Source organism: Gekko japonicus, unplaced genomic scaffold, assembly GCF_001447785.1.
Source record: "Gekko japonicus isolate JY-2015 unplaced genomic scaffold, Gekko_japonicus_V1.1 scaffold1635, whole genome shotgun sequence".
In the NCBI taxonomy this organism is placed as follows: Eukaryota; Metazoa; Chordata; class Lepidosauria; order Squamata; family Gekkonidae; genus Gekko; species Gekko japonicus.
In genome coordinates this window covers 112,230-125,739 of record NW_015168098.1, presented here as the reverse complement: position 1 = coordinate 125,739, position 13,510 = coordinate 112,230, and the positions used below count along the sequence as shown (strand labels likewise).

General features: G+C 41.3%; 2 protein-coding genes across 2 annotated transcripts; one reads left to right on the top strand and one right to left on the bottom strand.

Annotated features, from left to right (window-relative positions):
* Positions 1 to 2,372: 2,372 nt before the first annotated feature.
* On the top strand, positions 2,373 to 11,270 carry LOC107113436 (vomeronasal type-2 receptor 116-like). Its single transcript, XM_015414764.1, has 5 exons — positions 2,373 to 2,663; positions 2,932 to 3,792; positions 5,632 to 5,758; positions 7,990 to 8,867; positions 11,052 to 11,270. Exons 1-5 carry the CDS (start codon positions 2,373 to 2,375, stop codon positions 11,268 to 11,270), a joined length of 2,376 nt encoding a protein of 791 aa, XP_015270250.1.
* Positions 11,271 to 11,605: 335 nt separating this feature from the next.
* Positions 11,606 to 12,559, bottom strand: LOC107113435 (olfactory receptor 49-like). The gene has a single exon (XM_015414763.1). It carries the CDS (start codon positions 12,557 to 12,559, stop codon positions 11,606 to 11,608), a length of 954 nt encoding a protein of 317 aa, XP_015270249.1.
* Between the last annotated feature and the right edge of the window lie 951 nt (positions 12,560 to 13,510).

Here is a 13,510-nt window from a genome sequence, read left to right as displayed (position 1 = left end):
CTCTCAAGTTTACAATTGGTGTTCATTAGCTAGGAGTAACATTAGGAAACGAGTCTCTTGGGCTGATTTTACGTTATCTAATTCTGAGAGCCCTTCTACTGAGGGGGAGGAGATACCTAGTACATCAGCAGAGCAGCCTAGTAATGATCAGAGTAATACTAAACGTAATTTTAAAAAGCGAGGCAGAGATACACCTTTGGATTTTCATCCCCGCAGAGGACGCAGGAGGACCTAGTGATAAATCTTTCCTCCCGCTCCTTATCACCAATAGACTTGGCAGTCCTAAACAAAGGTTTGGGCTTTGTCCCAGTTCCCTCTTATAATGATTTTCAGACACTGGTAGATGTGTTTCAGTTAATTAGGATGTTAAAGTTAAAATTAGTGATAAATCTTTCCTCCCGCTCCTTATCACCAATAGACTTGGCAGTCCTAAACAAAGGTTTGGGCTTTGTCCCAGTTCCCTCTTATAATGATTTTCAGACACTGGTAGATGTGTTTCAGTTAATTAGGATGTTAAAGTTAAAATGCATGTTTGGCACTGATTCAGGTAGCTTTAATAAATTCAGACCTAAATCTTCCTTTGTACCTAATGTGTCGGAACTCACTGTTACTACTTTTGAGAAGGTGGTCCTTAGGGACATTGCAGCCCTGGAGAACAGAAGTAAACACTGGAGAAAATACAATTTAACCAAAGAGGAAATGACTGCCTTATCTAATCTAACATAAGACCTAGAAATTACTATAAAACCTGCTGATAAGGGGGGAGGAATTGTAGTCATGAATACGTCAGATTATATTCAAGAAATCAACAGACAACTAAAGGATAGATCCTTTTATTTACTTAGTATGTCGGATCCTACTAAACACATCATGAATATTATCAATGTTTATTATCAATTGTTTATTATCAAATGTTTTCCTAGCTACATTTGATGTTTCCTCACTTTACACTAATGTACCTCTTGATGAAGCACGTTTGATTTTGGAAAATTACCTAGTACTGTAGTATTCTATATGTACTGCTTAGCTTTATATTGTATATTATAGTGTTATGGTTGTAATTTTGTTGATAATTGAATTCTAAAACATTGCAGATAAAAATCAACTTATATTGTTTATTTGTACACGGTGATTTACTGTTTTACTGGTTACATTACACCGTGGTCCTGTTTGTTGTAATAGTTTCAAAGATCCAGCAAGATCAGACTAGCCTGAGCTATGCAGGTCAGGGCTCAACATCCATCCACGCGCATTTATAGGAGGACTGTTCACTGGAGACAAGATTCCTTGCTTCTCCAGCTGGACATGTTGGGCTGAAACCTGGTCATTTTTCTCTTGATCTTCCCAAGTTCTTCTCACTGCAGTCCCTGCCTGACATAACTTTTGTTCACAAGGGTTCAGTGGTGGTCAACATGTAGTCTCATTTTTCCAGGGGAAAAAGCTAGCAAGATGGGATCTTTAAGTTTCTGATGACTCTGGAGGAAGAGTTAAAGGTAAAGGTAAAGGTTCCCTTGCTCAAAAGCCAGTCAAATCTGACTCTAGGGTTGCAGTGCTCATCTCCATTTCAAAGCCGAAGAGCCAGCGCTGTCCGAAGACATTTCCGTGGTCATGTGGCCAGCATGACTAAACTCCAAGGTGCACGAAATGCTTTTACCTTCCCACCAAAGTGGTACCTATTTATCTACTTGCAATGTCTTGCTTTCGAACTGCTAGGTTGGCAGGAGCTGGAACTAGAGACGGGAGCTCACTCCGTCATGTGGCACACTCGGGTCTCGATCTGCTGAACTACCGACCTTCCACAGCCTGCAGTTCAGCGTCTTAACCACTTGAGCCACCACGGCTCCTTAGGAGGAAGAGTTACACCATGAATAATGAGAGCTGTAGAATATTTCACTGTATTTCTGTGTCAAAAATCAAAAGGGTAGCCAGCTTGGTACAGAGGTTCGAGTGCTAGACTAGGAACTGGGTGGGCCAGGTTCTAATCTCCACTCTGCCATGGAAGCTCATTGGATGACCTTGGGACAGTCACTGTTTCTCTGTGAGAAGGCAGACTATAAATAAATAAATAAGATAAATAAAATAAAGTTAAACTGGTAAGTAAGGGCACTCAGAAGCATGCAGTAAACATTTGAGAGTAAGATTAGGTTACCAATGCTTGTGCTTTTGCTCAGGACAGTATTTGGGGGGCTGAAGGAAAAGAATTCAGACAATATCCCTAAGAAATGCAAGAACATCATTATGCTGAAATGATTAAGATCTCCAAAATGGTTAGTATTGTGGCAGTTAGTATTCCCATGTTATTCTGTCTACAGCATGTTATTCTGTCTACAGCATGGTGACATACAGAATTCCCATGTTATTCTGTCTACAGCATGGTGACAAAATTCTACCAGCACATCATGGCCTTGGTGTTTGCCATAAACGAGATCAACGCCAATTCCAAGATCTTGCCAAATATCACAGTTGGATTCCACATCTACGACAGTTACCATGACATGAGGATGACCTATCGCACCACCATGGATTTGCTGTATAAGCTGCATAGATATTTTCCAAACTATGAATGTGACACCAGCAAAAACATAGCAGCCATCATTGGGGGATACAGTTCAGCGATGTCCTTCTACATATCAGAAATTCTAAGGGTTTACAAGATTCCACAGGCAAGATTTGTGTATGGAGGAATGAGTGATTTCACAAATGATAAACTATCCTTCCTGTAGTCACCATGTGTTTAAGGAAGAGATTTGAATCAAATCACCATATTCACATTATCGGAGACAATTCAGCCACGACACTTTCCTTCACCACATATTCATGAAATAGAGTTGTGAGACTCTCCTTCTAATTAATCTCTTATTTTCCCTTTTCTCCCACATTTCTTTTTCTATTACATCTCTATCAGTTCTTATATTTCCTTTTCTATTTTAGCTCACATATGGCTCATTTGCCCCAGAGAAGATCACACACCTGTCATCTTCTTTTTACCGAGTGGTTCCAAGTGAAGTTGAGCAGTACATCGGTATTCTTCGGTTACTGCAGCATTTCCAATGGACATGGGTTGGGCTTCTAGCTGTGGATGATGACAGTGGGGAGCATTTTGTGCAGGTCATGGAGCCATTGTTATTTCAAAGTGAAATCTGTTTGGCTTTCGTACAGAGAATCCTAACCAAAGACCACTGGAATGACATGGATGATGTCACTGATTTCATTTTAAGTGCACGCTTAGCTTTTAGAGACAGCAGTGCCAATATATTTATTCTCTATGGGGAATCCACAGTCCTTATATTTCTTAATACCCTGTTATCTCTTGGTGATCCCAGCTATAAGGAAAAGACATCACTTCGGAAAGTGTGGATTATGACAGCCCAAGTTGATTTTGCACTAACTGGCCTTCACAGAGCCTGGGATTTCCAGTTTTTCCATGGGACCATTTCCTTCACAATTCACTCAAATGAGATCCATGGCTTCCAGAACTTTCTTCAAGACAGAAAGCCTCATCAGAAACAAGGAAATGGTTTTCTCAAGGACTTCTGGGAGCAAGCATTTGACTGTTACTATCCGAATCCCCAGGAGACAAGGAACATCAGTGAATTATGTACCGGAGATGAGAGGCTGGAGAGTCTTCCTGGGCCCCTATTCGAAATGCATATGAGTGGTCACAGCTACAGCATCTACAATGCGGTCTATGCCATAGGGCATGCTGTCCATTCTTTGTACTCATCCAGATCCAATCACAGAGCAATGGATGGTGGTCAAAGAGTTAGACCCCAAGATTTCCACCCTTGGCAGGTAATGGCTAACCAGGGACATGTCTGTTGTCATGACTATGTTAATATAAAGCTGCAGTCAGACAAGCAGTTTGATCCCATCTCACTGCTGTTCCCTTCTGGATTTAAAATGCCCAATCAGACAGCAGCATCTTCTTTGACACCAGTCTTTATGGATGTCACCACTTTACTCCACATTTCCAGTTGTCTGAACTCCCCTACTGCAAACTCAATCCGAATGGGAAGTGTGAACCCTCCAGTTTTGCTGGGTTTTTAAAAGTCAGCTAGTGATGTGTACATGAGTGCATAATCACCCCCGGCACTGTCAATCACCACTTGTATGTCCAAGTAGCTAAATAGTCATTCTGGATTGGGAGCCCTTAGGGAGTTGTTTTTGAGTTACAACACCCTCCCCCCCAAACCCCCCCCCATCTCTCCTGTTTTCTGCTTCAAAGTTGCTGTTTGAGAGCATCCCATGATTGACACAAGAGTAAATATCAAAATCAATGGGACTACTCTTGCATAAAATTGCATTCCCCTCATGTATTCCAAGGAAGAGGTGAAGGAAGCTGAGAGGGGCTGCAGTACTTGGCGGAGGGATTGCGGAGCTGTCAAAATGGAGTGGAGCATCGAAATAATGCTTCTGTGCATGCATGAAAGACAATTTTTAAAAAGGATGCTACCTGACAGCCCACTCTGTGGTTACAGCACAGCAATAATCTGAATGGTCTACCACGGAGTGAGAGCACAGTGAAGCTGGTTCAGGGTGGGATGTCTGATCAAAACTCTCTGTTATAAACAAAACAGATAAATTAGAGGTCAGGCTAGAATACTCCAACCCTGTCATCTGACCGCAGCCTACAATGAGACAATATTCAACTTTTCCTAACTGGTTCAAGAATAAATAAATAATTTGATGACAACATGTTGTGCATTACTATTTCTTGTGATATTTGGAGCATGGAAAAAATTACACTGTGCACTGTCAATCTTCTACAAATGAAAAATAACTATTAACAGGCTGGGTCTATCTGAAAAGACATGGCAGTGTAACATTGGTATACCTCAACATTAAGTCTCTACTGGGATCCTTTGTTTTCCCCTTTCAATTAGGTCCATCCTTTTCTACAAGGCATTACATTCAACAACTCAGCTGGAGAAAAATTGTTTTTTAATGATAAGTGGGAAATGGGAGGTGGATTCGATATAATGAACTTAGTAACATTCCCCAACAAGTCATTCAAAAGGGTGAACATTGGAAGGGTAAATCTCAACACACCTGGAGGGCAAGAATTCATCCTTCATGAGAATATGATTGTATGGCAAATCAGTTTTAACCAGGTATGGATTCCAATGTCTTTTAAAAAGCAACTTCTTGTTCTAGATGTGGGGTTCAGAGAAAGGCGCTCTCTCTCTCTCTCTCTCTCTCTCGCGGACAGAGGCTCTCTCTCTCTCTCTCTCTCTCTCTCTCTCTCTCTCTCTCTCTCTCTCTGGTTCTGTTCATGTTTGATAAGACTCAGTGATCAAGACAGGTCACTATTTTGCATTTCAACACTTACAAGAAAGGTTTCATTAAAACGAGGAGGGTCACTAATTTTTATAACATTTTAAAACAATTTCATATTTTTCCACAGCCAAAAAAATTATCCATGCCTTCATTAGAAATTGGAAGACTTATATAGTCCCCAGGATGAGGCTTAGCTGAGTAGCTTCTTCTTCTTTGTCATCCCCTTCTTGGGGGGAGTATTACCTAATAGTTCTGAGTGTAATGTTCACTCTCCTTCTATTTTAATTGTGCCACTGAACAATAAAATAATATCTTATTTCTCCTGCATTAAGCCACCTTCCTATTTTTGGATAGGGTGTCCCCATTTCTGTGTGCAATGATTACTGCTACCCTGGCTATCAGAAGAAAAAGAAGGAAGGGGCGACATTTTGTTGCTATAATTGTGCACCATGTCCGGAAGGGAAGATTTCAAACCAGAAGGGTAGGTGATGTAGTGAACCAGCATTCTGGGTTGATGCATTTTCCACATGTTAATTTAATAAAATCCCATGGATAGCCCAGGATAGCCCCATCTCATCAGAATCTCAGAAGCTGAGCAGGGTTGGCCCTAGCTAGTATTTGGATTAGAGAACTCCAAGGAGACCAGGGTTGTGACATGGAGGCAGCCAATGGCAAACCAGCTCTGAACATCTTTTGTCTCGAAAAACTTATAGGGTTGTCATAAGTCTCCTGTGATTTCCACCACCAACTTACCAAAAAATTGTGTCACTATTTTGTGGAACTGTGGTTGGTATCATTTGTATCTCAGAAGAGTTGTGCTGCCACCATGGAAAATACCCTCTCTCTAGTGACCATCACTTGTTCTTTAAAGGTGCACTCGAAGCAGGGCCCCTACAGGATATCTTAACTGATGATAAGCAGACAGAGTTGGAAGCTGAGTGTTGTCCATTACATATCCTATTCCAGAATGTTCAGGGGTTTAAAAGTACTGACCGCTACTTTCACATATGCCCATAAATGGAAAGCAAATAAGCATCCAGTGGCATTCATTTAGACCTAGAGAGAAATATTATTGGCCACTTGTTCCAGTAGGGAATTTTGCAGCATTGCTTAACACCAACTGAAACATAAACAACATCATTAGAAGCATTCAGATGTAGAATTTAGAGCCCTAGTCAAACCGGGGGGTGCTTAGAACATGAATTCTTATGCCTGTCCAACAAATTAGGGTTGCCATCTCCCAATGGGGGGAAAAGAACAGAAAATAAATGGCTTTCAGCTGGTGGCATAACATCACTTTTGGGAAACCCCAGAAGTGATGACACACCTCTCTAGGAATTGGCCAGAATTAGCAGTTCCTAGAGAGGATGGACATAGCTTCTGGAGAAAACCTGGAAGTGATGTCCATACTCTCTAGGAATCACTAAAAACTTGATTGTTTTTCCATAGAGTTTTTGCCAATTCCTAGAGAGGCATGATGTCACTTCTGGGTCTTTCAGGTCTTCCCTTTGGCTGATGGCTACCCCAGTGTCCCTGCCCCCGATCTTTCATCCATTGCCAGGCTGTGCCAGACACCCCTATTCTCTCCAAATTTCTAGATGAGGCTTTCCAGCAAACCATGTAAACACAAAATAGCATAGAGAAAAAAGCAGGAACCCTGTGGGACTCTCCAAGCAAAGTGTCAGTGATCTGATCTAGTGTCCATCAGCATCAATTTCTCATCTGGTCAACTGGCCCCTGGGATATGTAGCACAGGGCTGCATTAATCCTGGATCTCATCACATCCATCTTAGTCAGAATTGTATCTTAAAGGGCACTGAAAGATATGGGTCGAGTTACTACATCTCATTCAAACAACCTTGGAGGTGTTGCCCCACCACAGACTAGAGCATCAGGATATTGGTATTTGTCAATTACCAACAGTTGTTGACATCTACTGTGATTCACAGCCTCAAGGTGATGTGAACTACTGCTGATTTTAAGGATGTATTAACTAATCTCTGGAAAGATCTGGGCAATCTCCTATGCATGACAGTGCAATTCTAAACAAACTTACTTCCTTCTAAAAGGATTGCAGTCAATGTACTCAGAAGGGTATAACTCTGTTTAGGATTTCACAATAAGTGTAATAAGGCAAAGCTCAAGCATTATTATTAGAAATAGCAGTTTTCCCAGCAGTTGAACTCTGGACTTGGCTTGGGTGGTGATTGGAGGCAAGTATAAACCACAGAATTGCATATTCTGAACTAACAACAGTTTCAGCAGCATCATGAAACACCTGACATTTTCCCAGCTACCCCAAGTAGCTGCAATATTGAACATTCTGCTTTAAAAGACAAGTTAACATAAGCAGAGTCCTGTGCAGTTATATGTTTCTTTATGGAAAAAAAAATGCCCTAGTTGCTTACAGAGACCGAAAACCACATTGACATTCTTTTACAGTTGCTCACATGAATAAAGGATATACAAGAAATCACTAAAATCAATACAGCTCAATAGTAATGTTAATATCACCGGTAATCATAGTAATAATTAACAGCAGGAGTGAAAATATTCAACTTGCTATTCAGAAAACAGAGAATAAGCAGTACAAAATTAACACGAGTAACATTTACTGCATTGCTCACACCTCAAAATGAGCAATAGTGATCAGATGTAAGATGTGCATTTATTGCTGATATGATTCCCCCACACACACCTTCTTCCTTCCAGACATGGATGACTGCATCAAATGCCCACAATCTCAATATCCCAGCAAGGACCAAGATGGGTGCATTCTTAAGTCAATAACCTTCCTGTCCTTTGAAGAAACTTTAGGATTCAGCTTGGCTTCGTTTGCTGTTTCTTTCTCCCTGTTCACAGCTGTGGTACTAATAATTTTCATTAAACACAGAGATACTCCCATAGTAAAAGCCAACAACCGGAATATCACCTACATTCTTCTGATTGCTCTCCTGCTCTGCTTCCTTTCTTCGTTATTGTTCCTCGGAAGACCGAGGAAGGAGACCTGCTTATTTCGGCAATCAGCTTTTGCCCTCATCTTCTCAGGGGCTGTTTCTTGTGTGTTGGCCAAAACCGTCACTGTGATTGTGGCTTTCATGGCCACCCAGCCAGGATCCTGCACGAGGAGGTGGGCAGGGAAGACTCTGACCAACTCCATTGTCATTTCCTGCTCTCTCGTTCAAGCTGCAATTTGCCTGCTGTGGTTGGGAGCCTCTCCCCCATTCCCAGATTTCGACTCGCAGTCGCTGAAGGAAGAAATTGTGGCAGAATGTAACGAAGGCTCCGTTCCTTTCTTTTATGTTGTCCTCAGCTACCTAGGACTTCTGTCCCTCATCAGCTTGATTGTGGCCTTCTTTGCCAGGAAGTTGCCGGACACTTTTAATGAAGCCAAGTTCATCACTTTCAGTATGCTCATCTTTTGCAGTGTCTGGTTGTCTTTTATTCCAGCCTATCTGAGCACAAAAGGGAAATCCACGGTAGCCATGGAGATCTTCTGCATCTTGGTCTCCAGCACTGGGTTACTGGGCTGTATCTTTGTTCCCAAGTGCTACATTATTGTGCTTAGGCCTGAGCTGAACAGGAGAGGGGCATGGCTCAGTGGAAGAACATCTTCTTGTTGTGCAAGGGGTCCCAGGTCCAATCCAGTTAAAAAGAACCAGGCAGCAGGTGATGTGGAAGACCCCACCTGAGACCCTTGAGAGCTGCTGCCAGTCTAAGTAGACAATGTTGATCTTGATGGACCAGTGGTCTGATTCAGTATTAGGCAGCTTCATGTGTGAAAGATGAATTAATAAGGAGAAGGAACCAAAGGGGTTAGGATTCCTATTATTTGTAACTAGGGACTATGGTTTAGTTGAATATGGAATATGGATATATATGGTAGAATGACAGAAAGTCTACTGCATGGGGGTGGCTGTGAGGTAAAAGGGGATCTTATACTGTAAAATCTGAAGAAGTGTGTGTGCACAAAAAAGCTAATACCAGGAATAAAAGGTTGTTGGTCTTAGAGGTGCCACTTGACTCAAACTTTGCTCTGTAAAATAAACATTTTTTTTTGTAAACATGAATAGAGTTTATTTATTTATATGTATAACAGTGTTATGGTTTCTGTATGGTTAATAAATATAATGGCTTCAGATATGTGCATAAGTCTAATGATTCTTTAAATAGGCCTAGCTACACAGCTTTATCTTAGAGCACAGACGCATACATTTAAAACTCTGCATGAAAACATAGGAATAAAACACATACAAAAGGTTCACATCACAGAGGGTAAAACTGAGGCAGGTCCCAGAGTACCACATACAATCACATGGCTGTCAAATGAATAGTGGCACATGACATCATTTGCCATCACTGGGTTATGCTATCTTTTCAACAGTTGGGTGTCTGCATGGTACTTTGGGAGTGTCTCCATCTTCAACCTCCAGAAAGGGCCTCTAATCTCTCCCCCTTTCAACAGCACCCAGGCCGGAGGGAGTGACTGTAGTTTTCCCAGAGAGACACCATGTGAGCAGCCCTATTCACAGTTCCACGTTCACGGCAGAAAGCTTGCACAGTGACACTTTTCTATTTTTTCTCTTTTGATGTCCAATTGGGAAATAGAGGCTACAACCCTTTACTGATTGTAGACACAAGATTGCACCTTTTATCTCTTTCCCATTCTCGTTCTCTGACATTTGAGAATTCCTCACTCAGACAATGACCCTCAAGCAAATACGGCCACCACCTTTGCAGTATCATAAGTTCAATACCAAGCAATCTAGGGATTTGATTTGCTGTTGATTGGTATAGAAACTTACCTTCTGGGAAACACCTCAGAGGGGATCTAATGATGTGATTAGCAATTAGTATGCCACGATTAGCCATTATCAGCATTCCTATTGGACTTTTCTTCCCTCTATTCAGCCCTCCATCCTGTTTCTCATAATATTCCATACCACCCTCACCAAGAAGTTATTTTATTTAAATGAAAAAGGACCACTAAAGAAAAAAAGAAAAAAAGAAAAAAAGAACTTTCTTCTACATAGAAGTTGTTCGCAAGAGCTGAAGTTTTATCCGGACAGCACATTTATTATTTGTTTGTGAGAAAAGGATGTTTTGGAGAGAAAATCAATCCCAGATGCCATTTTGAAGCATTGAAAGAACCTCCTACAGAGCTTCACACAGTCTTCACACACAAAAATCTCCTTCAGAGCTTCACACAGTCTCCAAACGGAGCACATGGACATGGTTTGCTGTTTTTCAGTGCAGGACATGAGAACATTAAAACATTTCAGCCATTAAAAGCAACATCTAAAAGTATAAAATAATTCAATTAAAGCACATAAACTTACAACACCAGAACCAGGGAGGATTGTGAATACTCATTATTGAGGGTATGCCAAATGAAACAAAACAAAAATACTGCACCCACTGGTGGAAATGACCAATTGAAAGAAACAGACAGAACTCTCTTGTGAGGAAGTTCAAAAGTTTTGGTGCCATGACCAAGAAAGCTCTTTCTTTGGTAGCCACCCATCTAGGCTCGGTTGACAGGGGCACCAGTAACAGGGCCTCCAAAGATGACTCAACTGAATGGGTAGCTTCATACAGGAGAAAGTGGTCCTTATTTTCAAAGATACAATAAATGTTGGCAGACAACCTTCTCTAAAAGACAGCTGATGTTAGCACTGACTAACCCATGCAATACGCAATTACAATGCAATGTTGGGTATATTTTTAACGTTAGGTATATTTTAAAATATTTATTTATGTTATTCATATTGAAGGTACAGTCTCAGTTCACATGGTGTGATGGAACTCTCCAAGAGACCAAGAGTGCATCTGTAGCCAAGGATGAACACTTACCCCCAGATCCTTCTGCAACACAGAGGTGTTCTTGGACATACCATGGAATCTGCAAAGGACTCAGTCCAGCTAGGCCATTTGGAAATCATTGCACTCTGGCAACAGGCAAACAGTTAATAGTAATGCAAGTAATACAATGAGTTGGACCCAAAATTCAGTTTCAGTCATTGGAAGACTTTTTCAATTGATGGAATCAAATCTTTCTGCTACCACATTGCCACTGCATCCTGCTTATTTCCCATAGGAGAAGCATTTGGGGGGGGGATCAGTGGGCTGCCGTGGGAGGAGGAGGAGGGAAAGTTTTAGCACAGGGATGGAAATGTCCTCCCTTAATGACAAGTTTCATCAGGATCCAGCCCAATATTTCCATTTGATCCAGCAGTGTTTCAGCAAAGCCAAAGACACACTTGCGTACTGCCATTTTCTGTATCCATTCTGCCCCAGTGTAATGTATCTTTTCCACCTCTTTGTCTTGTCAGGGTTTTCCTGTTCCTTTAATAATGGCAGTGAATTTTACCAAGGCATCTTTCCAGGCTTGCTGGACCTGTTTGTTCCTCAAGCAGTATATGAAGGGGTTGAGCAAAGGGGATACCATGGTGTTGAGGATGGCCACCATTTTGCCAAGCTCTAATCTGCTGTTCTGGGTTGGTTTTATATATAGGAATATACAGCTCCCGTAGGTGATGGAGACCACAATGAAGTGAGAGGCACAGGTAGAGAAGGTCTTCTGTCTCCCTGTAGCAGAAGGGATACGTAAGACAGTTTTGATGATATTGATGTAGGATACCACCGTAATGCTCAAGCTGCCCAGGACAGAAAACACGGCTGTAACAAATCCCAGGAACCTTAGCAGCCGTGTGTCACCACAAAGGATTTTGATCAAAGGTGTGTTGTCACAGAAGAAATGGTTAAGGATATTTGGACCACACATGGGAATCTGGAGGAAAAGTAATGATGGACCAATGATTAGGAGAAAACTGCCGAGCCAAGAAATCAGAACCAGAGTAGTACAGATACGATTGTTCATGATGGTTGGATAGTGCAAGGGACTGCAAATGGCCGCATATCGATCAAACGACATAACAGCTAAGAGGAAGAACTCAGAGGTGCCTAGTTGGAAGTACAAGAAAGATTGTAACATGCAACCAAGATACGAAATCTTCTTATTTCCCGTTGCCAGCTGAGTCAAAGTTTGGGGAACAATAGCCGTGGTGAAGCCGATTTCTATGAGTGAGAAATTCCAAAGAAAAAAATACATTGGGGTATGTAGTCGGTGATCGATATGAGAAATGGTGATAATGGCAGTGTTTCCAGCGATCGTCAGGAGGTACGAAAATAACAGGATGGTGAACAACAACAGCTGCAGTTCACGAATGTCAGTGAATCCCTGAAGTATGAATTCACTCATTGTGGTTTCATTGCATTTCATGTTTGCTCTAGATAAGGTATAAAAAGTGGACGAAAATGATTGACATTAACATTTGTAGTAGTTTGTCAATAAATTCCAGCCTCTATGTAACCATGACATTAAAAATAGCCAGATTTCAGTCCCATAGCTTGTTTGACACCAGCAAGGTTTGAGGGTGAAAGATTTCACACCTGAAAGCTCAAAAACCTCATATTGTATTGATCTCTAATGTGCTACAGGACTTGACTAGCTTTCCAACTGCAGACCAATCCAGCTACCCTCCGATTTAACATGTGGTTACAGAAGAACTCACCCAAAAAACTCAAAATAGGTGGGACGTTGGATGGACAATGCGACCTGGCTAGTGACTTCCCTTGATTTAAAGCACTAAAGGGGGAGTCTGTTTATAAGAAACAAGCACATGGGGTCAAGGAACTTCATTCCAAATCCTCACACAAAAAGTGCTCAAACCCACTAGCACATCTAAAAATAAAACCAGCTGTTTAAAGTTCATTGTTCAAAGTCACACATTTCCAACGTCCCTTGCCAAACACACGTGCAGTTCTCTTGTTCAGTTAGTATTGTCCCAAGTGGTGTTTCCCTGTAATGCCTACCTAGAATCTTTTCCTTAAATGTTAAGGTGTGATTATCTAGAGCCTTCTGCTTAGAACACCCGGGACACCCCCCCTTTTTATGCTGGGATTCTGATATAATGATTCTATTGATAATATCATTTACATGTAGCTATAACAATAATCACAATGGTATCTAAATACAATGCATTTGTTACTTTTTTGAGGAGCCCTATGACTCAATACTTTAGCTACTATACACTGACCCAACTATCTGTATTGGTTGCTTTGTCAGATCCTGAGCTTGGCCTATAGTGTGAAGATCAAAACAGCCACACAATTGGGCCAGGTATGGAATAGGGAGATTTGTCACACACAAAAAATCCATATATATATATAT

Coding starts and splice junctions, on each gene's coding strand:
- LOC107113436 (XM_015414764.1), top strand. CDS start 2,373: ATGGTGACAAAATTCTACCAGCACATCATGGCCTTGGTGTTTGCCATA. Junction 2,664..2,931: donor GGGTTTACAAGATTCCACAG/GCAAGATTTGTG, acceptor TTTCTATTTTAG/CTCACATATGGCTCATTTGC. Junction 8,868..11,051: donor CTGAGCTGAACAGGAGAGGG/GCATGGCTCAGT, acceptor TTCATATTGAAG/GTACAGTCTCAGTTCACATG.
- LOC107113435 (XM_015414763.1), bottom strand. CDS start 12,559: ATGAAATGCAATGAAACCACAATGAGTGAATTCATACTTCAGGGATTC.